General features: G+C 41.6%; 1 protein-coding gene and 1 long non-coding RNA gene across 3 annotated transcripts in view; one reads left to right on the top strand and one right to left on the bottom strand.

The window, feature by feature from the left end:
- Positions 1-25,477, top strand: part of LOC130453896 (uncharacterized) — a 54,120-nt gene that overhangs the window by 22,550 nt on the left and 6,093 nt on the right. The window lies entirely within an intron of this gene.
- Positions 429-25,477, bottom strand: part of LOC100026094 (protein-arginine deiminase type-2) — a 70,278-nt gene continuing 45,229 nt past the window's right edge. For both annotated transcript variants that reach the window (XM_056795702.1, XM_016422154.2), the window contains 7 exons: positions 23,422-23,529; positions 18,788-18,939; positions 13,739-13,883; positions 12,753-12,846; positions 10,846-10,931; positions 9,271-9,399; positions 429-4,959 (listed from right to left, as the gene is read on the bottom strand). In XM_056795702.1, coding sequence (XP_056651680.1) covers positions 4,726-4,959; positions 9,271-9,399; positions 10,846-10,931; positions 12,753-12,846; positions 13,739-13,883; positions 18,788-18,939; positions 23,422-23,529 — 948 coding nt within the window. In that variant the 3' untranslated portion in view covers positions 429-4,725. The remainder of the gene's footprint in view (positions 4,960-9,270; positions 9,400-10,845; positions 10,932-12,752; positions 12,847-13,738; positions 13,884-18,787; positions 18,940-23,421; positions 23,530-25,477) is intronic.

Genomic DNA, 25,477 nt, shown 5'->3' with positions numbered 1-25,477 from the left:
TCCCTTTTATATGCTTGTATTCCCTGCACAATGCCTTGCACATAGCAGGCACTCAATGATTTCTTGGACTGTTGAATTCTTAGACCTCTAAGTCACACTTTACAGAGTAATCTTATCATCCCGGCTCCCCTCCCATCCCTTGTCCTGGGTCCTGGGTCTTCTTGGGCTGTGATCCCCGTATCTCTACAGAGGAAGCATCCAAAGAATGAGAACAGAGGTGGGGGCCTATGGGAATAGAATGCTGCATCTGTAGACAGCTACTCTTCTTATTAGTTTTGCATAACTGTTTTTCTTTGTTATAAGGGAGATTTCAATTGGGGGTGGAATGGGGCTGTGGTAAAGGCAAGGTGGTTTTTTCAGAAATGTCACCTAAAAATAAAAGGCATCAGGAAAGAGAGATGAAAGAAAGAAGAGATTGACTCATTATATTTCTTCTGTTGCATCACTTTGATTTTATTTTTTTAGACAGAGGCATTATGAGCCACAGTAGGTTTTCCCCCCATTTTTTAAAATCATCTAGCAGGCTTCCTGAAGGGTTAAATTGTTGTTTTTTTTTGTCCTATTTGCCATTAAAATGAACACAAAACTTTTCAAGGTAACACAGGGGCAGAAAGTATTTTTTTTAATCATTATTTTCTGTCTTAGTAACAACTCTAAGACAGAAGAGCAAGTGCTAGGCAACTAGGGTTAAGTGACTTGCCCAGGGTCATACAGGTAGGAAGTATCCAAGGCTAGATTTGAACCCAGGCCCTCCTTATTCCAGGCCTGGTTCTCTATCTACCAAGCCACTTAGCTGCCCCTACAAAAATATTTTTAAGGCTTACCATGAACATAGCCTTGTAAGCTTAAATTTGGACACTGATCATCCGCTTTTCTGTCACTAAAGAACACTATGTCACTGGCCTCCAAGGCTTTCTTAGCTCTGGTAGCCTCAGGATCCCCTGAGTGTCACTGCCCCCTAAAGGATGAGAGGTCCCCCCTAATGCTGGGTCACAATGCAACTGACTTAAGAGGAAAATCTATCACATGCGTAGGAGTGAATGTCTTATCAGGCTAGGAGTCAAAAACACACAAAACACAAACACAAATCCACACACATGGTGTGGTATCCTGAAGCTCTCTCCCAAAAGAACCTTATAATAAGCACTTGGCATGCAGGGACAGAAACAGTTGAGGCATCATGGGAGAGCTCAGATCTCAGCACCCCCAAAGCACTCAGGCCCATCACCTCCATAGAAAAGACTAATTTCTGACAGCTCTCAGGACTTTGTCTAGTGATATTGGCCCAGGCCAAAAAACTTCAAGAAATTTAGGGTTTATTTTGGGAATTGGGAGTAACCTTAGAGATCATCTAGTCTAGGGATGCTTAAGTGGGTGGGACAGGGCTGTGAACTTGTTTTAAAAAATATTTTGATAACCATATTTCAATCTTATTGGTTTCCTTTGCCTGATTTTTATTTTATGCACTTAAAAAATATTTTTCTGTAAAGGGGTCCATAGGCTTCACTAGAATGACTGACAGATGGGATCTAGGACACATAAAAAATTAAGAACCCCAATAACGTGTCCAGCTTCTTAACTTTTAAGAGGTCAGACATCTGAGGAATCTGAGGAAGTCCAAGGAGGCCATGCGATTGTAGAATCATAAGAGTTAAAGATGTAAAGTTAGAGGACATCAAGTTGCATTCTCTCATTAAAGAGAGAAGGGAGGAGACTAACTCACTCAATATCACAGAGGAAGCAAAGGGCAGGTAGAATTGGAATCCAGGTCTTTTGACTCTCATTTTGCCACACTGCCTCTGGAAGCTGACATTTGCTCAAAGTCACAAGGGTAAAGGGTAAAGGGTAAAGGCCTGTTGGCCTCCAGATTTGGATTTTTTCCCTTCTATTATACTTTGTCATTCCCGACCATTGAATGTAGTGACAGTATTCCATGCAGACACTGGCAATCTTGAGGTGTCACCCCCTAATATATATATATATATATATTTAAACCCTAACATCCGTCTTGGAGTCAATACTATGTATTGGCTCCAAGGCAGAAGAGTGGTAAGGGCTAGGCAATAGGGGTCAAGTGACTTACCCAGGGTCACACAACTAGGAAGTGGCTGAGGCCAGATTTGAACCTAGGACCTCCCATCTCTAGGCCTGGCTCTCAATCCACTGAGCTACCCAGCTGCCCCCCCCTAATATTTTTAATGGTGTCATTGCAGAATGATCACACTTTGGGAATCAGAAATATGTTCAGTGTATCAGAGAATAAGGTCCATGTGGCCAACCAAATCTCTCTCTTCCTCACAATTCAAATGCATAACTATTCCTGAAAGGGGTTGGTATTTTTTAAATATCCAAAATGGAGCAGTGACATAGTCATCCTCCCAGAAAATAAACTTAGCCCCAAAGGCACTTCTATGCATAGAAATACTGCTTAAAACAGAATTCTGAGAGCTGGCTCCCAACAGTTAGTGTGGTTAGTATGGCGACATACCAACAGCTGGCCTACAGCTGGGTTCGGCAGCCTAATGAAGGCCCGGGTTGAGTAGCTTGTCCCAAATCTGGAGCAGAGCTATGATTTATACCTGGGGCAAGTGGCAATGGTAGAGGTGGGAGTGGGGTGGAGTAGACTCACTATGTCTACTAGGGTCAGGTGGTGAACCAAGCTACTGAAGGGATAGGAAGTCCACCTCAGGACAAGACCACCATGAAAAAGATGGAGTGGGTTTTGATAGAATCTAGAGAGCTGTTGGCACCATCCAAGTTTTTCATCCTAGAGCAGAGCTCTGGTCATCCAGCCCACATTACACTTCTGTTGAGGAAAAAGGAGATAGCTGCTAACTTAGTCTTAAGGAGAAAGGGAACCAGAACAAAAGGGGGAAAGGACTTTTCTGAATGAGTATTCCACCAAATCCCATCTCTGGAATGCCTAAGAGTCACTACCAATGTGGTTATCAGTTCAGCTGTCTGCTTAATGGAGTCACACTGGGCCAGGGGACAAGCAACACACTTTCTATGGCAGTTCATTCAATCCTAGAAATTCATTTGTGTCCAGGGAATTGCTTAAGTTCCCTCTAATTCAAGATACTGTAGGAAGATCTGGTTTGGATGACCAGTCAATAAAGCTGAGTTGAGTTTTTGTTCCCTGAGGGAAATGGCTCTAGGGGGAGGCTACATTCCAGGAGAATGTAAGCTTCTTGAGGGCAGGACTGTTTTTGTATTTTATAGGATATCCAGTGCCTTGCACATGTAGGTGTTTAAAGTACTTGTTGAGTGGAGCTAATAGAAAATAGGAAAGGGAGTGAAGAGAAAAGCCAGGGATGCATAGAAAGTTTTACATCCATACTCCACAGTCATGAGTGCTTCAGAATTGTATACTTTTCATTTCTTGATGGGAATCTAGGGGAGAGGACATGGAGTTGGGGAAGAAAGCCAATGCATTTGTGGAAAAGTTTCTGTGAGAAAATAGGGCAGGAATCGCACCCCAGGCAGACCTCTTGGAATAAGAAGACCATCTTCAAGGAGTTATTTTAAGAAAGGTCCCCAAATATTGTCCTACACTCTTGGGGACAGATTCAGGGATCTCTCTCTTTTATAAGCTGCATGGAAGGGTGGGGGAAGTAGAAGCATGACTAGAGATCGCAGGAGCCTAGATGTTGAGTTGGAAGAGAACTCAGAGACCATCTAGTTCAACCGCGTCATTTTTATGTGTGACCAGGAGATTTTTAAGTGATATGCCCAAGGACACACAGCTAGTAGGTGTCAGAGGTAGGATTTGAACTCAAGTCCTCCACTTCCAGACTCCTGATTCACAAACTCCGAGTGATATTCCCATCACTCAGCTATAGTTAAGTAGTGATAAGGAATTCTTTCCTTTTTTGGGGAAAAGTGCTATTGGCCATTTAATCCTCTTGTCTTGGAAAGCAATTACCAGAACCTAGAAAATATACTGGCTGTTTGATCCCATCTCCAGGGTTGGACCCAACATGGTGGGAACCATAGAACCTCTGAGGACAGAGAGGGCCCTTTCCCACCCCCCTGGTCCCAACCTTGGCCTCACTCCAGAAAAAAGGCACAGAAGAGAGAAATTGGTATAATTAGAAATGGTCATTTGGATTCTTGGGCTGATGTTCCCCAACAGGGCCCAGTATACCTTGTGTCTATTCCCTCTCCCTCTCCCCAGTCATCATAGTCTACACCTGAAGTTAGTCTGGGTTTGGGTAGCTGACCCATTGCAGCTGATGGCTGATGTGGGGCAGAATGGATAAATATTAAGAGATGTGCCTGGACCCTCTGAGGAGAAAGATAGGGACAGAGGTGTGAGAAGGGCTGGCGAAGAATGAAGTGACTAAGGACATCCTCAGAGAAGCTAGAGGCAGCATTCCCTCGAGAGATGAATCCTAAATGGGGTTTGTGGGTCAAAGTCAGATTGAGTTTGACATCCATCAGACCTTTTCTTGGCCACAGAAGAATTGACCCTTTTCATTTGCTTGAAGAAAGAGAAGGTAGACTGGCAGACTTAGAGACTATTGCTTATGAACTAGAGTGGGCTCCAGAACCTTGGGTATGCTTTTCCCCAGACCCTATCCCATTCCAATGGAGATATCAAAATGGACCCAGCCCAATGAAGAAAAAGCAATTTCTAAGAAGGTATAAGACCTGGGAATATAGGAGGAGGTGGAGGGAAGGTGGAGGGAATGAGGGAAGGGAATGCCAAGCCCACTCATGAGGTCAAGGCACCACGTGCCACCACTTGAAGGCAAAGGGCTTCCGGCAGACATTGGTACCACAGTGGACCTCGCCCATTAATTTGTGATAGGAGGAAATGTCATCGATGAAGGTACAGTTGAAACCCAGGGGTTGAAGAATTGAGCATATATGAGCCTCCAGGCAGCACTGCTCCTCAATCAGGGGCCCAAAAGGCTTGGGGATCCCCAGGTCCTTGTCAAGCACAATCATATTCACCTGTATGGAGAGAAGGAGGTACATGTTTGTTTTTTGTAGGGAGAGAAGGCACAATGGAGAGTGTTGATGGGACCCGGAAGGGTAGGGAAGAAGACAGAGTGGATGTCAGTAATGGAACAAAGGGTGAATTTAGAGTTATAGTTCTTAAGTTGTGGTATATGGGATGAGAGAAAGTCAGTCATTTAATTTCTCTGAGCCTCGACTTCTCCTTTGTAAGATGGAAATAAGAAAATGGGATTTTGGAATTAGAATAGTTCATCTAGTCTAGACCACTCATTTCATTTAAAGATGAGGTCCAAAGAAGTTAAATGGCTTGCCTAAGGTCCTACAGGTGGTAAAGGGAGTATTTGAATCCAGACCTTCTGACTAAAAATACAGTCTCGAATCAAAGGGTTGTTGTGGGGGAAGTACTGTATGAGTCACCAAGCACCAAAGAAACTCGACATCATTTTTTTCAGCTAATCCAGAAAATAGAGGGCATGATAATGATAGGTAGCATTTATATGTCACTTTAAGGTTTATGAAGCACTTTGGGCCAATCTGAAAAGCAGAGAATGTGATAGTGGTGACAAGATGGATGCTTGCCCCACTAGACAAGTAGAGGCTCATTCCCAGAGGCTGTGATTTCTCTTCTCATCTCACTTTGAGATCATCAGATCATAGCTTCAGGACTGGACAGCACCTCAGAGGCCATCTGCTCCAACCCCTTCATCTTTTAGATAAGGAAATGGGGACCCAGAAAGGATCAGAGATTCAAAGCTGGATGGGCCCTTAGAGGTTATTTAGTCCAACTACCTCATTTTATAGATGAGAAAGAGGTTAAGTCAAGGCAAGTTGACTTGCCTAAGTTCACACAATGGTAGAGGTAGGATTTGAAACCAGCTCCTGACTTCAGAGCCAGTTTCCTTTTTGGGGTTATCACAGTGCCTCACTGATCAACGAAATGGGTTCCATTCCAGGCCTCAGGAACAGGCCTTCTGTTCTCTCCAACACTGACCAACAAGGCTGAGAATTGGTACCACTGAAGAGGTACCTCTGACTCAACTGATTCTCCTTCCTTCTTTTTTCTACAACGGGCAACTGCCTGACGGGCAATCTGATCAGCAGAGGATTGCCCCCATATCTAAAGAAAAGATCTTTTCAAGTCAGGAAGATGAGTTCAAATCCAGCCCCAGAAATTTACTAGTTGTGTGATCCTAAGTATGTCACTTACCCATTGTCCACTTCAGTTTCCCCATCTTTAAAATTGGTATAACAATAGGACTTAACTCCTAGGGTTGTTGTGAGGAAAAAATGAGATATTTATGAAGGACACTGTGAAGCTTAAAGCAGTATATACCTGCTGATTATTATCACTATCAGCTTCATCACCAGAGTACCATACTGGGCATGAGGGCACAGGACCTCAGGAAATGGAATAGAGTCTCAAAATAATAGGGTTGAGGTAGGATAGGATGGGCAGAATTTCTGGAAGTCTAGTAGGTATAGCAGATCTTCAGAGATGGGAAGGAGGACCACTTGTTAGAGATACTGAGGAAAGAGTGGCCATTTGTGGAAAGGCTGCCTTAATGTCTTCTGAAGTTGCTTCTCAATTTGAGATCCTATCCTGCATTTCAGAACCTCCATCAATCATGACCATTTAATATTGTGAGAAGTCCTCAGCTCTGCCATGAATGAATTTTGGGAACTTGGGCAAACGACTTACCCACTCTGAAATGGGTCAGTTCCCTTCTCTCTCCTTCCATCTCACACTTTTCAGTGTCCAGGCAAGAGTAACTCTGTTATTTAAGCTCTGCTGTGATGTGAGCACAATACACTACCTATATCCCAGGGTGGTGAGGAAAGTGAAGTCTGAAATAATATCTGAATGTGAATTGTTACTGATTTTCCTAAAGGGCAGGTCTAATTGTGCCACTCGTGTCAAATAGGACTAGAAAGCCACAATGTAAAGGGTAAGAGAAGAGACATTTCCTAGCCAAGTACCATGATTTGAGTGTCTGAATCTCCCATGTAGGTAGAGGGGGCAGAAGAGACTGGGTGGTGGGGGAGAAGAATAAAGGATAGTTTCAGTGTTGTGGGTATATTTTAGCTCAAAGGCAGCTCAATGTAGTATCTCACTACTCCCAAGTTCAATACTCTTGTGGCTGCCAGTTACCTCTAGGATCAAATATGAAATTCTTTGGATTTTTTTTAAACCCTTACCTTCCATCTTAGAATCATTACTATGTAATAGTTCCAAGGCAGAAGAGCAGTAAGGGCTAGGAAATGGGGGTTAAGTGACTTGCCCAGGGTCACACAGCCAGGAAGTGTCTGAGGTCAGATTTGAACCCAGGACCTCCCATCTCTAGGTCTGGCTCTCAATTCATTGAGCTACCCAGCTGCCCCTATGATCAAATATGAAACTCATTGGCTTTTTTTTAAACCCTTACCTTCCATCTTAGAATCACTACTCATTGGTTTCAAGGCAGAAGAGTCTTAAGGGCTAGGCAATGGGAGTTAAGTGACTTGCCCAGGGTCACACAACTAGGAATTGAGGCTAGATTTGAACCTAGGACCTCCCATCTCTAGGTCTGGCTCTCAATCCACTGAGCTACCCAACTGCCCCTATGATGAAAAATGAAATTCACTGGCTTTTAAAGTCTTTTACAACCTTTTCCTCCAATCAAGCTTATTACACCTTACTCTGTCTCCCAACTCCAAAGTAGTGATGCTGGCCACCTTGCTATTCCTCACACACAACACTCCCTTTCCGACTCTGGACATTTTCTCTGGCTATCCCACATGCGTGGAACATTCTCTTGCCTCATCTCCGCCTCAAGGCTCCCCTGGCTTCAGATCCCAGACAAAATCCCACCTTCTACAGGAAGCTTTCCTGAACCTAGTGCTAGTGTCTTCTATCTGTTGATTCTCTCCAGTTATGCACATATATGTGTGTATAAAATATTCTATGTATACATATACACACATGATGATATAAATATGTATTGTATCTCTCTATTTAGGCACAATCGACATACTGTATTTATATCACAATTGTTTGCATATTTTAATAGTCTGGACTCTTTGAGAATTTTTTTTGCCTTTCTTTGAATCTCCATCCTTATCAGAGCACCCACACATAGCATTTACTGGTACTTAATAAACTCCTATTTAAATGTCTCTCTTAAACTTCAAAAATACATTAACTTCAACTCCCAACCTTAGCATTCTCATCTGTAAAATGGGATCAGTATTTGGGCTCTTCTTCCTTAACATGGTTGTGAAGAAAGTATTTGTAAACCTTCTAGGGGGAGTTCCTGTTATTCTCAGATGTACACGACTGGGAATAGAATTGTTATTATCTCTGGAAGAAAATTAAGTCACTAAGGGGTGCAGGGAATAGTATCTGGATTTGGACTCAGGAAGATCTGAATTCTAACCCTTTCCTGGATGCTTACCAGATGAGTGGACTTGGGCTAGTTGCATAAGTTTCCTCATTTGTAAAATGGGTATCATTAACATGAATGAATGAAATAATATTATAATACTCAATAATATACTAATTATTAATAGTAATGATATCATTAATAATAAACCCATATAGGATTGTTGATAGGAGTAAATGAATGAAGATCTACAAAGTTCTTTGTAAACCTTGAAGTGTTATATAAATGCTAGCTGTTATTAATAGTGATTTGCCAGGGGCAGCTAGATGGCTTAGAGGAGAGTCAAGCCTGGGGAACTAGAGGTCCAAGGTTCAAATCTGATCTCAGACACTTCCTAGCTGTATGTCCCTGGGCAAGTCACTTAACCCTTGTTGCCTAGGCCATAGCGCTCTTCTGCGTTGGAACCAACACTTAGTATAATACTTCTAAGATAGAAGGTAAGGGTTTAGAAAAATAGTGATTTGCCAGTCACTGGTTAGTGAATAATAGTGAGTTATTAGTAAGTCAGGTTAACTAGAAACATGGGACATTCACGTAGCTCAAGACTCTTTCTTTCTCCTTAGCCAAACTGTGATCTATGTAGGGGTGGAAGGATATATCCCTCTTGAGACCACATCTGACCCATTGTGTTGATTATGTGGGAGTTAACAGAGTCCTGGATTGGAAGTAGAAAGCCTGGGTTTGAATGCCAGCTCCACTATTTACTAAAGATGTGACCTTGGACAAATCATCCAACTCCTCAGGGTCTCAGTTTCCTCATCTGTAAAATGAGTGTTTGGTGGCTTCAGAAGTCCTGTCTGACTCTAGAGTTTAGGAATTCTGATCAAGATCTTCCCATGTCTTGTGAATTAGAGGGGGTGATGAGGAAGGGGACTGAGTTGCTTACCATGTTGGGGAAATAAGCCAAGGCTTGACCTTCCTCGTTCAATTTGAACAGAGCTGGGATGTCAATGATATCCTTCTCTGTCAACCCTAGTTCCTTTTTCAGGATGTCCCGGTTCCAATCCAGACAGCGCTGAAGAAAATTGGGGGGGGGGAGAAAAGTAGGAGTAGAAATATAATTTGACAGAGTTAGGATAATGTCAATTCTCACCTCTCCAAGTATTTCTAGAGCCTCAAGGTGCCCACCATGGGCAAGTCATGTCCAATCTTTGGGCCTCAATTTCCTAATCCATAAGATGAGGGAATCATATCCCTTCTAGTTCTAGTTCTAGGATCCTATGGTCATAAGCCTTACATGACTGTGCAGGTGGAAAATTTGCCACACCTGAGCTGCATTCCCAGCATCGTTTTAAGTTACACCCTCATTTTATGTAAGGATGTTTCATGCTGTGCTGCAGAGCTCTTTTTTGGAGCTTGTTTTTGGTAAAGTGCTGCAGGTGTGAGTCTCTGTCTCTCTTTGCTCTGCTCACTTGACTGAAAGAATCTTTTTTTTCTTTCCTCTCTCTTTTAATTATTATTAAAAATCCTACAATGGCCCAACCTCTAACAGAGGTCTCCGAATGAGAATTAAGGGCTACTAGGACCCTGGTATTGTTTTCAATGTCTCTCTTCTTTCTGATTTCTATTACTCTCAGCTGGGAATGAGAAGAAAGAGAATATCTAATTAAGAAATGACAGCCTTAAATCTCTCTCTCCTCTTCCATTAATAGTTAATATGACAACTATTTTGTCAGGTAACCTACTATTGTAATTGTTTTGGGGATTGTGTTTATTGGGAAGTATCTGTCATATAATATCAAAATGAATGAATAAATACTTAAAAGAAATGAGAGTCAATATAAAATTGAATTGAAAGAAAAGACACAAGAGTCTTCAGGTAGTCACACAACAAAGTTAAATTTGGAAACTCAGTACCATCCATGCAAAAGTTTGTAAATGAACATGAAGTTTAATAACTAGAAGCTGCACCAAGATTTTTGGTACAATCTTGACTGCTTCTCACATCTGGATGTGGCTCCTGGCACAATCCTAAGAGCAAACTCTAGGCCCACTCACAAAAGTATCACTGCCTGCTTCTAATATGTTTCCACCCTTCTATGGACAAAGGAATGCTTGTGCCATCCTTTACTTTCATACTCATGATGAGTTGGCAAGGTCTGGGCAAAGCCCTGGGCGCTATGGCCCCATGCCATTCTCTTTGGATAACAGTTCATATTCTTTGGCCACTTATCTATGAGTAGTGGCTGCTAGTGCTATACATCTGTGTTCATTCCTTATATACACTGGATCTCAGACTTTCATTAGTGATGCAGGTATCCCTGGCCCCAAACCCCACCATTTGGGTTTTTCTTTTTATTATCTTCATTGGCTTTTGTGGGCAAATCTTTTAAAAAATTGATATAATTGAAATTAGCCTATTCTTTTTGCCGTTCCTGATGGTTAAGCCATATAGGACTTGGGGCTGGTCCTGAGAGGAAGCCAACAGCCATGTATTTGGGCTCCAGGCTCCTGCCTTTACCTGGGCATACAGGTTCTGCTGCACAAGATTCTCATTGGATAAGATCTTATTGATGGTAATCCGTTTGTTGCTCATGCCCCCCAAGCCTGCAGAGGGAGAAAAGACAGGACAGTCATGGCCTGAGGCTCCTGGCACAATCCCAAATATCAGGTTGTTCTCTGTTATCCTAGCATCTAAGTGAGTCTCTGTCTTTCTGTCTCTGTCTCTCTCTTCAAGGCAGAAGAGTGGTTAGGGCTAGGCAGATGAGATTAAGTGACTTGCTCAGGGTTACAGAGCTAGGACTCTAGGCCTGGCACTCTATCCTCTGCACCACCTAGCTGTCTCTAATCTTAAGCAATTTGGAGCTCAATTCCATCTCCTTTTCTAGTCTCCTAATAGCTGTATGACTTTGGGCAAGTTATTTGGCATTTTTGTGTTTCAGTGCCCAACATTACTCATCATCTACTATGGTAAGACACTGTTGGGTGCTGGGGATACAAAGCCAAAAGAAAAACAGTTTTTGCCCTCTAGGAGCTTATGTTTTGGAGGAAAGATACTTAGAGGAGAGAAGAGAGGGTTCCTATGAGGGTCCTATAAAGGGTTCCTATAAGAGGGGGCTCCTTGGTTGAATCTTGGAAGACAGTTGAGGATTCAAAGAGATGGTGGTCAGGAAGAATACCTTCTAAGGATGTGGCATAGCCAGGACAAAGGCATAAAGGTGGGAAACAGAATGCTCAGTTCAAGGAAAAGCAAGTAGGACAATTTGGCTAGAAATGGAGAGTGTGTTCGAGAAGAATATAAAATATTCCCGTCAAATTATGAAGGTCTTAAAATGCCAAGCTGAGGAGTTTATATTTTATGCTAGAGACAACAGGAAGCCACTGGAGCTTTGAGACTTTAGCTTTTGGGAGATTATTTTGGCTTTGTGGATGATAGATCAGAGGGGAAAGAAGGGACGTAGGGGTCCAAATAGGAGACTATCCCAATAGTTAAGGAAAGAGGTGACAAGTTTCTGAATAGGGTGCTGCCTATGTAAGTGGAGCGAGGGGGATGGACACAAAAGATGCAGTGGAGATAGAATCAACTAGGCATGTTGACTGATTGGAAATGTGGGGGTAGAGGAAGGGAAGGAGTTGAGGGTCATTCTGAGGTTGGGAACATGGATGACAAGAAGAAGGATGGCAGTGCCTCTCAAGAGAAATGGTGAAGTTTGAAGGAGGGAAAGGTAATGAGTCTAATATTGGATATGTTGTATTGGATATGCTTATGGGACTTTCAGAGGGAAATATATAGTGGGCAGTTGGAGATGGATGACAAGTTCAAGGTGGAGTTTTGGGAAGGATATACAGAGGTTGGAAAGTCTCTGTTCTACTCACAGAATAGAGACAATAATTGAATTCATGGGAGCTGATAAGATCACAGGACAGAGCCTTGTGAGATTGGGGATGGATCATGGGTGATGATCCAGTAAAGAGATACTGAGAAGGAATGGCTGGACAAGGAGTAATAATCCTGGATAATCCTACAGGACTTCTATGGGCATCAAATGAAATAATGGATGTGAAGCATTTTGTAAACCAAGAAGCTAATACATGTCATGATACTTTCTATTGTTTTGTAACCACTCCTGTGGCCTAGCAGAGTGCCATGCATTCAGTTCTTATCCCAGGGTGATAGTAAGAACACCAGAATTTCTATCCTCCTTAGTTTCGTGGCCCATCTATCCTAGGACCTCTTTTGGATGGAGACACCAAGGGAGGGCTTGTAGGGAGCTCTAAGAATCAACTATTGGAGACATCCTTCAGTACACCTTAGTTTATGTATCAGTGACACTCTAACCCATGGCTAATCTTTCCTTTTACCCAAATGCTTCTCCTCGTTCCCCATCAAAAGCCTCTGTCCTCCCTCCAGGCCCTTTGGCCACTTACCTTTGAACAAGATAGATTCTCCATGTCCCTCTTTCTGCTTTTGCCGGAAGAGTTTGTAGCAGGCAGAGGTACTGGCCATGAGTAACCGGAATTCCTGAAGGAGAAGACCCCCAGGAATGCCACGGAGCAGGAGGGAAGGAGACAAAAGATGAGAGTCAGGAGGAATATCCTAATATTTCGCCTTTCTCTAAGGGTCTCAGATCAGATCCTCTTTCATTCCTCAGCATATCTCTAGGTGGTAGGAAATCAGCAGAGATGATCCTACTTTTTCACAGTTAAGGAAAATCATGGCAGAGAGAGGTGATTTAGTCTTTTAGGGGAAGATCACTGAAGAAGAGGGCACATAACCTATTTCTATTGCCTCTCAATCCAAGGTAAGATAGATCTCTTTGAAAGACTATCTTTGAGGATAGAACCTTTTTGACCATTTTCTCCTATGAGAGCAATGCAGGCCTGGATTTGGACTCAGACTAGAAAGCATTCGTGGGTAGGGTAGAAGACTCTCCCTCATAGAAGTTAGCTGGGTATTTCAGTGGATTGAGAGCCAGGTCTAGAGAAGGAAGGTCCTGGGTTCAAATCTAACCTCAGACACTTTCTAACTGTGTGTCTCCAGGCAAGTCACTTAACCCCCATTGCCTAGCCCTTACTGTTCTTCTGCCTTAGAACCAATACATAGTATTAATTCTCAGGTGGAAGGTAAGTATTAAAAAAAAAGAAGACCCTTCCTCATATAAGTGGGCCAATTCCAGAAGGCCAGGTGGAAATCTGGATTTGAACTCAGGTCTTGGGACTCCAAAGTTAGTGCTCTGTCTCCTGGACCCCACTGTCTCTCATCATGCTGTTTTTCTAAGGGTGGCATGACCAAGCTTCTACCACAAACATTCAGCCAACTTCCTTCTTCCTCCCCTTCCCTGGGACACTGTCCCATGTTGGCAAAAGCCAGCAGTGAGCCCCTAGGCTTGGATAAGCCTCTTGTCCCTGCTCACCTTCTTGCCTGGGATGGGGATGAAGGTCATAAATTCATCCACGTGGCCAACGATCAGCCAGTCAGAATACAGTTCCACAGGTGCCTGCACTAATTGGGCCTGGAGGAAATCTTTTACAACCTTTGTCATCCTCCTCCCTCCAGACCTGAGGATGGGAAGGTCGACAAAAGAGAAAGGCTTCAGAAAGACACCAGCATGTTCCCTCCTTGCCCCTTCCCCTTCAATGAGCCTGGAAAATTCTTATTTGATAATAGCTTAGACTTATATGCAAGGCATCCCAGAAGTCGCAGGGCATCTTTAATTTTCAACAGCAGAAATAGTAACCGATAAATCTTTTGGGACATCCTGGAGTGCCTTGAAAGTTTACAAAGCACTTCATTTCCAGGACTCCTGTGAGGTAGGTAAGTTGATATTCTGTTCCCCTCAACTCCTCCCCTTTTACAGATGGGGAAAATGAGGCTCAGAGAAGACAATCTACTTGCTCAAGGTCACAAGACTAGTAAATGGCTGTGTGATTTCGTAGCTATCAAAGCCAGAATTATACTTAGCTCTAGCTTTGTGTTCTTCAGTCATGTTCAACTTTTTGAGACCCCATTTAGGTTTTTTTCTTGGTAAGATATTGGAATGGTTTACCATTTCCTTCTCCAGGTCATTTTACAGATGAGGAAACTGAGGCAAATAGGGTTAAATGACTTGCCCATGGTCACCCAGCTGAACTCGGGTCTTCCTGACTCCTAGTCCGGCACTCTATCCTACCAAGCAGTCACATACTGACTTAGAAAACCACAAATTAACATTATCTATATTGTACTATATTTTTATTTATTATATTCCACATTTTCATGTACATTTTAATATCTAGTTCAGGCCTTGAGTTTGACACTATTGATGAAGAGGATAAAAATATTGAATTTGAAGCCAGGAAGACCTGAGTTCATATTCTGCCTCAGCTGTGTGACCAGGGGAAAATCACTTACTAATAAGAATCATCATTTACAAAGAATTTCAAGTTTTGCAGAATACTTTATTTCCTTTTATCCTTATGAGAACACCGGGAAGTGGATGCTATCATCCCCATTTTACAATTGGGGAAACTGAGGTGATTTAACATGAACCACTTAGGATCACAATAGCTAGCAAATTTCTGAGGCAGGATTTGAAAGCAGGTCTTCCTGACTCCAAACCCAGTTTTCTAGCCACTGCATCACCTTGTTCCTTTAATTACCTTCTGAGCCTTAGGCTTCTCTCCCTTAGCTCTTACTATTAAATTTTATATACATATGAATATTATATGTATAAACATAGATATGGTTTGATATTGGGAGGTGAGAATAAGATTGTACACTCTTGACATACTGAATTATGAAATCTAGATCTGTAAGAGGCATTTTACAGAGATCATTTTATAGGTAGGGGAAATTGAGATGCAGAGAGAAGTGACCAAAATCCATAAGAGGACTGTAAATATAAGATGCAGGATTCAAACCCCAGGCTTACTGTTTTCACTATTTGTTGGTACGAGGACTGAAGCTCCTTGAAGGTAGGGACTCTTTTATTTTTGTTTTTCTGTCTCCAGCACCTATTAAACTACATTGGCACATAAAGGACAATAACAATAGCTTACTTTTCATTTTAGCACCTACTATGTGCCAGCACTGTGCTAAATTCTTTATAAATATATATAACATATAAAAACATTAATTATAAATATCATATAAATATAAATATTATAAATATAAATAAATATTATAAATAAAATAAATATTATCTTTATAAATATTATAAATATAAATATTTATAAATATTATCTTTTTTCCTCCTCAGTAAGTGCTATTTTACCCCCCCCCCAATTTATTCCCAAACTGAGGCACAGAGCAGTTAAGTGACTTGTCCAAAGTCATACAGCTAGAAAGTGTTAGAGGCGAAATTGGAATACAGGTTATCTTGACTCCAGACCAATATCCCTTGCACATCACAACTTTTCCCATCGTGGTTTTGCTATATTGTAGGTTGGTATAAGAAAATCAATAAGAATTTTTTAGGAGTTTTGCGGAAGTGACAGATGACATGTGAAGAACAGCAGATGACACAGAAAAAAGTTTAGAAACTCAGAAATGCAGACTTAACCCAAAATTTACAATAAGTTAATGCAAACATCCCATAAAAGAAAAAGAAAAAGATTCTGACTTCTTCTCTGGTACGAAGGGAGGGCCAAAAATTTTTACGCAGATTTTCTGGATCTGTCCCATCCCTAACCCCTACGATGTGGAAGGGATAACCATGGTTGTAGACTGATTGATTCTTGTTCCATTTGTTAGGTTATTCTCTGCACCTTGTTTTCTCCACTGACATTACTACCCTACAGGAATAAAGTGGGCATATCAAACTGTCTTTTTCCTTAAGTTTCTCAGATACTAGTCCAAAGATTAAGGGTTTGGTTTTTTTTTTTTGCCTTGAGAGGGGTGAGGCATTTAGAGATTTAATAATTATTTTAATAATAAGAGATTTAGAGGCAGCTAAGTGGCATAGTGAAATCCAGTCTCAGACACTTCCTAGCTGTGTGACTCTGGGCAAGTCACTTAATTTCTACTTGCCTCAGTCTCCTTACCTGTAAAATAGGGAGAATATCTCTTGGGATTGTTGTGAGGATTTAATATAATAATATTTATAAAGCAGTTAGCACAGTACCTGGCACATAATAGGTGCTATATAAATGTTTACTCCTTTCCCTTCTCTTTGTTTATTTATTAAAAATCATTATGTTCTGTCTTTTTTCTTAAACCCTTACCTTCTGACTTGGAATCAATACTGTGTATTGGTTCCAAGGCAGAAGAGTGGTCAGGGCTAGGCAATAGGGGTTAAGTGACTTGCCCAGGGTCACACAGCTATAAAGTGTCTGAGGTCATATTTGAACCCAGGACCTCCTATCTTTGGGCCTGACTCTCAATCTACTGAGCCACCCAGCTGCCCCCACCTTCTGTCTTAAAATTGATACTAAGTATTGGTTCCAATACAGAAGAGCAGTAAGGGCTAGTCAATGGAAGTTGGATGATTTGCCCAAGGTCACACTGCTAGGACCTGTTTTTAAATACAAATTTGAACCCAGGATCTCTTGTCTCTAAGCCATTCTCTATCCCCTTAGCCACCCAGCTACCCCCTTTCCCTTTTCTATAAGAGGATGCTCCATCGATGGCAGCCATCGGTCATATCTCACTGGGCTTAGCCGAGCACCCAGAATGTGTTTAAGAATTGAACTGATCCTTGAGAAGCAGGACAATCTCATATACATGAGACTTTTCAAAAAATGAGGAGTCAAGAAGAGAAGTAATGCTCTTTCCCTGGGGTTAGCATATGGGATCATAGATTTAGGGCTAGAAAGGATCTAAGAGGTCATTGAGTCTCCTCTCATTTTGCACATGAAGAACTGAAGCTCACAGATAAGGAATGACTAGCCCAAGGTCATTGTTCAGTTGTTCAGTTGTGTCTGACTCTCCAAGTTCTGTGGATGATAACACACCAACACTGTCCATGGGGTTTTCTTGGCAAAGATACTGGAGTGGCTTGTCATTTCCTTCTTCAATGAATTAAAGCAAATAGATGCTAAGGGAGGGCCACACAATTAAGAAGTATCTGAGGCTGAATTTAAACTTGGGTCTTCCTGACTCCATAGGAGCCACCTTGGACTCAAGATCATATAGCTAGTAAATGTCAGAGCCAAGATTCACATTCTGGTCCCTTAATTCTAAATCTAATGTTCCTTCCATTATTCCACAAACAGTGAATTCTCTCTTGAATTGGGGAGCCGAGTCAAAGTCATCGTGGAAGAATTATCCATCCCCTGGCTTCCATTCTGCTCATCTGAATGCCAGGATGGGATGGAGATGATGAAATTAGTGAAACTTGTCTCTTCCTATCCCTACAACCACACTTTATGGCTCTCAGAAATCTCTTCCTAGAAGGCACAGAATTCTTTCATTCCTTTCATCTCATCTTCCCCATTTCCTCTGCATCCTCTCAGGGAGGAAATGACTTAAAGAATTCAAAGAAACAAACACCAAAAGAAATTCACTCTAAAGTGTTAGGGACTTAATGTGGATGTGCAAATTCATATTACTAGCTATGTGCCCGTGGGTAAGTCATAGCCTTGTTTGCCTCAGTTTCCTCATCTATGATATGAACTGGAGAAGGAAATGACAAATCACCCCAGTATCTTTGCCAAGAAAATTCCAAATGGGGTCACAAAAGGTCAGACAAGGCTGAAAAATGACTAAGCAACAAAATAATATTATATGGGATGATAATATATTATGATGTGGTATATATAGATGCTGTTTTATTATATGTAATATAATTTAATGTATAATAATATATTATGATGTGGTGATATAAGCATATATAATATAGAACAATAATAAATTATATAGTAAATTATATAAATACATATTATATGAAATAAAATAATGTGCTATATTATATAAGCATACCATGTAGAATAATAATATATGGTGTAATATATGCATATGTTATATGGAATAATTTTATATGGTATTTCCTATAAACATTCATTATATAGAAGAATATATATAGACTATATAAAGAAGAATATATAGAAGAATGCATTATATAGAAGAATAATCTATTATAGATTATATTATAAAATGTATGGAGAATAATAATAATATATTATGTGGCATGTTATATACACATATATTATAGGGGATAACAATAGTATCTATTGAGGAGCATCTATCTGAGGAAACCTGCATTTAGAATATAAGGTCCATGATAACAGGGGTTGTTTTTCTGTCTCCATTGTATCTTGCAAACAGTACACACTTGAATGTTTGCAGAATGGCTGAAAGCGCAGACCCCAGGAAGAGAAGGCAAAGCTTATCCCAAAGGACTGAATGGTGGAATTTCATGCATAATCAGTAGATGTTTTGGGGTGTGGGTCAGAGGAACCTTCCCAGGGATCCTTGAATCACACTGTGTAGGCAACAACCTACTTGACCTATGTGCAAAGCTTTGCTGGCAGAAGGGCTTTCTTACAGAGGGAAGCTGCTGCCGATGAGAATTCTGCCCAAGGGGTACTCCTTCCCATTCACCGTCACAGGGGGGCTGACCTCCAGGTTCCCAAAAGAATCCAAGCTGGTGACTTCCTCAAAGAGGGGCTCCCGGGTCACATAGCCAAAATCTGGACCCTGCGCAGATAGCACACGCTGTTAGCATTCCTTGTCTATTAAACACATCCACTGTTCCCCTGGCCCCCTGTTTGCCCAATCCAGTCAACACTCAGTTGTCCATTATGTGCCAAGGTTTGCTCATCTCCTCTGTTCAATGGAATCCCAACCCTCTTGGGGGTGAGTTATAGAGGTGATGAGTGTGACATTGAGTGTCTATAATGGGTTCTTCTTTTTTTAAACCCTTAACTTCTGTTTTAGAGTCAATACTGTGTATTGGTTCCAAGGCAGAAGAGCTGGAAAAGCTAGGCAATGGGGGAGGGGGTTAAGTGACTTGCCCAGGGTCACACAGCTATGAAATGTCTGAAGCGACATTTAAACTCAGGATTTCCCCTCTCCAGACCTGGCTCTCTATCCCCTGACCCACCTAGCTGTTCCCCATTCTGACTGAATTTTGCTGAATACTCTTCAGCTTAAACATTCCTCCTACAAGATGAGGGTCAGTAATTCTGATGTGGTCTGATCCTAGCAGAGAACTCTGAGATGATCAACTCCTGTATTCTGGGTACTTTGCTTTTCTTAATGAAGTTTAAGAATACATTTTCTTTCTTGGCTGCCAAATCATTCTGATGATTTATGCTGAGCCTGTAGTCTGCTAAGACCTAGCCTCATATCTGAGCTCTGCTACCACACTCTGGGCCTTAATTTCTTCATCTTCAAAATGGGTATGTTTCACTAGTTAAGGTCCACTCCAGTTGTCAATTCCATGATCCCATTCATTTTTCTGAGCCATGGTTTGGAACGATGGATCTGGAGTCAAAGAACTTGGTTTGAAATCCTCGCTCTCCTACCTTGTTGCCTGGGTGCCCTTGGGCAAGGCACCTCATCAGGAACTCAGTTTCCTTATCTATAAAATGAAGGGGATTGGACCAGAAGACCTTTAAGCCCCTTCCCAGCACTAATTCTATGATCTCTAGTATTCCTTCTATTGTAACTCTATCCATCAAGGATTGATTGCTCTTGTGAGCTGTCCTATAAACAATGCCATAATTGGGCCAGAGGCCAAGTTCTAGTTCCCTGTGCTATTGTGGGCCCCTAGTGACAAAAGGCAGGGAGGAATTTGGCCTCCGACCATCATGTCACAATTCTCCAGGAATAGTCACTCCTGGGGTTGTAGACAAATAATTAAAGCTTAGCACGCTCTCGCCTTGAAAATCCTAGTTGGCTAGGTGGGTGAGGTGGGGGCCCTGGTGTCTGGAACAGCTGGGGAGCTTTACGACAACGGGACCAGGCATGTAGCACAAAGCTGACAAAGTCAGCCTGGCCCAAGCCACTTGGGGTGATGACAACACTGAGCCCTTGGCCTTGGGCCATGCTAAGGACACTAGAAACAAATGGAGAAAGAGGAGGAGGACAATTAGTGAAGTGTTGGTCCCTTGTCTCCATCACTACTGGGCTCTTGGTGCTATTGGGTGCTGGAGCTCATACCTAAGGGGTAACAGTAGTGAAGGTTCTGGGCTTAGAGACAGGAAAACCTGGGTTCAAATCCCACCTCAGATACTTACTAGGGATATAATTCTAGGCAAATTAGTTTATCCTGCCTAGGTCTTAACTATAAAATATAACTTAAGTATAAAATAGTTATACATTAAATTCTATGGTCCTTTCCAGCTCTAAATTTATGATCTATTTGTGTGTGTGTGTGTGTGCGCGTACATGTGTGTGCATGTTTAGATTAATTTCTTTTTGTGTTATGGACCCCTTTGACAGTCTGGTGAAACTTAGAGCTTTTCTCAGAATATTTTCTTGGTTTAAAAAAAATCATGATGAAAGGAAATTGTAAATTTCAGTTAGAGATAAAAATAAATGGTAACTTTTTTCTCATGCAAGATTATGGAGCCCTTAGAATCTATCAGAGGGTCTGTGGACCCATGTTAAGAACTATGTATAGGGCTGTTAGATGGCACAATGGGTAGAGTGCCAGTCCTGGGGTCAGGAGGAACTGGGTTTAAATCTGGCCTCAGACACTTCCTAGCTTTGTGACTCTGGGTAAGTCATTTAACTCCATTTGCCCAGCTCTTGTCCTTTTTTCTTAGAGTTGGTACTAGGAGAGAAGGCAAGGGTTTAAAATTTTTAAAAAGGATCATGTGCAAAAGGATTCTCAAGGAAAGCATACTATCCACATCCAAAGAAAGAATTGTGGGAGCAGAAACACATAAGAAAAACAACTGCTTGATCACATGGTTCAATGGGGATATGATTGGGGATATTGACTCTAAATGATCACTGTAGTGCAAATATCAATAATATGGAAATAGGTCTTGATCAATGACTGTGTAAAACCCAGTGGAATTGCACATCGGCTACTGGAGGGGTAGGAGGGGAGGGAAAGAACATGAATCTTGTAACCATGAAAAAATATTCTAAATTAATTAATTAAATAAAGAAAAAAAGAAAAGAATTCTCAAGAAAGAACAAGAAAAATATCACCTATCCAATTTATGGATATGTGAAGAATTCATGAACAAAAAAAAACATAAAGAGCAAAAAAAAACGGGGGGACTCTTTTGGTGCTGAAAGGTATTTAGAGAATGTTCCTAAGGACAGAGCTCAATGCTGCTATTCACTTTCATGGACTACTCTGAGTCTTATTGTTTCCATCTCTAAAATGGGCATTTTGGATTTAGTGATCTCTAAAATCCTCTTTTACCCTAAAAATCCATGGTAGCATTTGTTATCTTTTGGACTCACAACCATAGCTGAAATTTTTATAGCACTTTAAAGTTTAAAAAGTGATAGCTCATTTGATCCTCATGAAGGCCCCAGTAGGGTGATACTCATTTTACAGAAGGGACAACTGAGATTAGGAGTCACAGAGCTAAAAGGTGTAGGATGTGGGATTCCCAAGCAGGTATGTATATATACCAGTGTCCTTCCCCTTGGTGATGGTACCTGGGCTGGACCATGGCATGAGGCCCTTCCCAGAAGCAAGGAGCTAGAGGAGAGCCCCTTCAATTAAATGTGACTCAGTTTCTCCCTATGTAATGTGGCCGACCCTATGTCTAAGGGATGGGGTAAATTACAAAATCCTGTTATTAGATATGTAATAGGTTGGGGAAAGGATATCTGATATCCTTATACTTGAGACCATAAGGCAGCTAGCAGATAATAATAGCAACAAAAATAATGAGACATTGACATATTGCTTTAAGGTTTGCAAAGGATCTATTGCTTCACATGAATACCTCAGTTTATCTTCTTAACAATCCTGGAGACAAGTGTTATAGGTTATAAGATAATTGATTTAGGGCTAGATAGAAACACTTACTAAGAACCTACTCTATGCCAGGCACTGTGCTAAGTGCTTTACAAATATGATCTTGTTTGATCTTCAACTTAAGATATATGCTATTACTATCTCGATTTCACATTTGAGGGAATAGAGACAGACAGAGGTTAGGTTACTTGTCTAGGATCACACAGCTAGTAGGTTGTCTTAGATGAGTTTCGAACTCCGGTCTTCCTGACTTTAGGTCCAGTGGTCTGTGCACTAAGGCACTGCCTAGTTGTCTGAAGGAAAGGCCCTTAGAGATCAGTTGGTCCAACCCTTTCATTTTTCAGATGAGGAAATTGAGAACTATAGAAATGAAGTGACTTGTACACAGTTTCACAGGGAACAATGATATGAGGCAGAATTTGAACTTAGGACCTTGGACATAGATTATAGATTTAGAACTGGAAGGGAGGCTAGTCACATCCCATTACCTGAGGGCCCTTCCCTGCTCTTATAGAGTTTTCTGACCCCAAAGGCCACATCTTTAGTGATCGTAGAATGTTAGGGCTGGACAAGACCTCAGAGAACCTCAAATCCTCATTTTACAGAGGCAGCAGCTGCGGCCCAGGGAGGTCAGATAACTTTCTAGGGTCATATAGCAAGGCAGCCCTGGCACCAGAATCCAGCTCTCCTGACTCCAAGCCTGCGGGCAATTCTTTCTGCTCAGCCACTTGATTATATAAAGAAAAGGGGCTTGAGAGATTATTTTAGGAATTTGGACCTTAGACTCTTTGAGTTGTACTCCTTCTCTTTACAGATGAGAAAACTGAGGCCCAGTCTTGACCCAGGTCATACAGGCAGTTAAGTAGCAGGTTGGAATTCACACCTAGGTCTTCTGGGGACTTTTTGACTAAGCTGCCTTTCTAATCTGGCTGCTTCTTATTCAAGTCTTTTGACTCTCAGTGTAATTTGCCCCCTCTTTGGCTCTTTGGGTGAATGGTGAGCCTTCTATCTTTAAACATAGATGATGGGGGCAGCTAGTTGGTCTGGCCTCAGACACTTCCCAGCTGTGTGACCCTGGGCAAGTCATTTGACACCCATCGCCTAGCCCTTACTGTTCTTCTGCCTTGGAACCCATACACAGTATTGATTGTAAGATGGAAGGTAAGAGTTGAAAAAAAAAAAAAAGAACCACACACACCTAGGTAAGAAGCCCCAGTGAATCTTACCAGGAGTTCTTTCACTGGGAAGTCTTTTAGGTCCCCGTCTCGGGGGGAATCTAGAACCACAGGAAAACCTTTGTGGGGAGCATCAATGTAGCCAAACTCAACTTCATCCTATTTGGGAAGACAAAATGAACCATCAGATAAGCCTCTGGAAAAAGAAAGGGAACCTGGTCCATCCAGCTAATTCTGTCCATCTTGGTTTGCACTCGCAGGGCAAAAACCACTAGGGGGAAGCCAGACTTTAGTCTGGCCTAACCTACTCTTGAGGATAGAGCAGAGGATCACCTTGGCGGGACTGATCTGAACATCCATCTATCTACTCATCCATCCATCCATCCATCCATCCATCCATCCATCCATCCATCCATGCATTCATCCATCCATCCATCCATCCATCCATCCATCCATCCATCCATCCATCCATGCATTCATCCATCCATCCATCCATCCATCCATCCATCCATCCATGCATGCATTCATTCATCCATCCATCCATCAATCAACCCATCCATCCATCCATCCATCGTACAATCAGCAAACCTTTGTTCAGGAACATATATCCTGTTCCATGAATCTCCTTCTCCCCCATAATCTTTTGCTAACTTGTAGGTTGCAAGTAACCTGGGGCTGCTCCATACCTTATCTTCTCTTGCCTCTGTGCCTCTATTCAAGGCATTTCCCTCATGCCTGGAATGAACTCTTTGCTCAGATCTCATCTTTATCTATTTTAATCCCTTCCATTTTTTCAGGACCCGATTGAGAAGCTCTCTCCTGCAGGAAGCCCCTGAACTCACCTTTTCCTCCATAACCCTTGTGAAGTAATTTCCCTCTTCAGCAAATTTTTATTTACACTTTGCTTGGCTCTCTCCCTTGTATCATATTTATTTAATAACAACAGTAATAGCAAACAAGTTGAAGAGCATTTTTAGGATTCCAAAGCATTTTACATATGTTATCTTATTTAATTCTCACAACAATACTGGGAACTAGATGCCAAATGTTAGTCCCATTTTGTAGATGCAGAAACTGAGGCTGAGAGATCATGTGATTTTTCCAGGGTTTTGCAACTAGCAAGAATCTGAGATAGGGTTTGAACTCAGGTCTTCCTGACACCAAGTCAAGCTCTCTATGTGCTACGCCATCTAGTAATTATTTTTTATGTATTTATAGCCTCCTTACAATCTTATTAGATTGTAAGCTCCTTGAAGACAGGGCCTGTGTCATATCTAGCCATCTTGTTGATTATGCTCTGGACTTGTACATCATAAGTATATAAGCAAGGTTTGCATAGATGCATGATGGGGGGGGACCATGTTTGGTTTTGAAGAAGGGAGATATGAAAACATGTCTCTCCTTTCTTTGCAGGATGTAAGGGCTTGAGAGTGGCGCTATGGGCAGCACTGGAAATGCCATTAGACTCAGTTTATAAGAGATAGTGGTTATTTTTGCAGAGCTGTTTCTTTTGTCTCTCTGTCTGTCTCTGTCTCTCTTTTTAATTCTTTGTTACAAGTATTGATCCCTGGATAAGAGAGAAGAGAGGCATATACTGAGAAATGGAGGGATGCCAAAACAAAAAATTTGGGGAAGTTTGTTCAGTTGAACTGATTTAAAGACTGATTTAAAAAAAGGGCATCTGACCTTACTGAGACTGATTTAAAAAACCCCAACAACCCTTACTTTCTATCTTAGTAACAATTCTAATACAGAAGAACAGCAAAGGTTAGGCAATCAGGGTTAAATGACTTGCCCAGGGTCATGTAGCTGCCTCTGTTTCCTCAAATGTAAAATTGAGATAGTAATAGCATGTATCTCAAGTTGCAGATCAAACGAGAATATTTGTAAAGCACTTAGCATAGTGCCTGGCACAGAGTAGGTTCTTAGTAAGTGTTTCTTTCCACATAGCCCTAAATTGATGATCTTATGACCTATAACACTTGTCCCCAGGATTGTTATAACACAGAGAGTTATACTTCTATAACAACTCCATGGCACTTGTTTGTCATTTCAGTAATGTCCAACTCTTCATGACTCTATTTGGGATTTTCTTGGCAAAGATATT

This window comes from Monodelphis domestica, chromosome 4, assembly GCF_027887165.1.
Source record: "Monodelphis domestica isolate mMonDom1 chromosome 4, mMonDom1.pri, whole genome shotgun sequence".
Taxonomy (NCBI): Eukaryota; Metazoa; Chordata; class Mammalia; order Didelphimorphia; family Didelphidae; genus Monodelphis; species Monodelphis domestica.
This window is presented reverse-complemented; position numbering and strand designations above follow the sequence as displayed.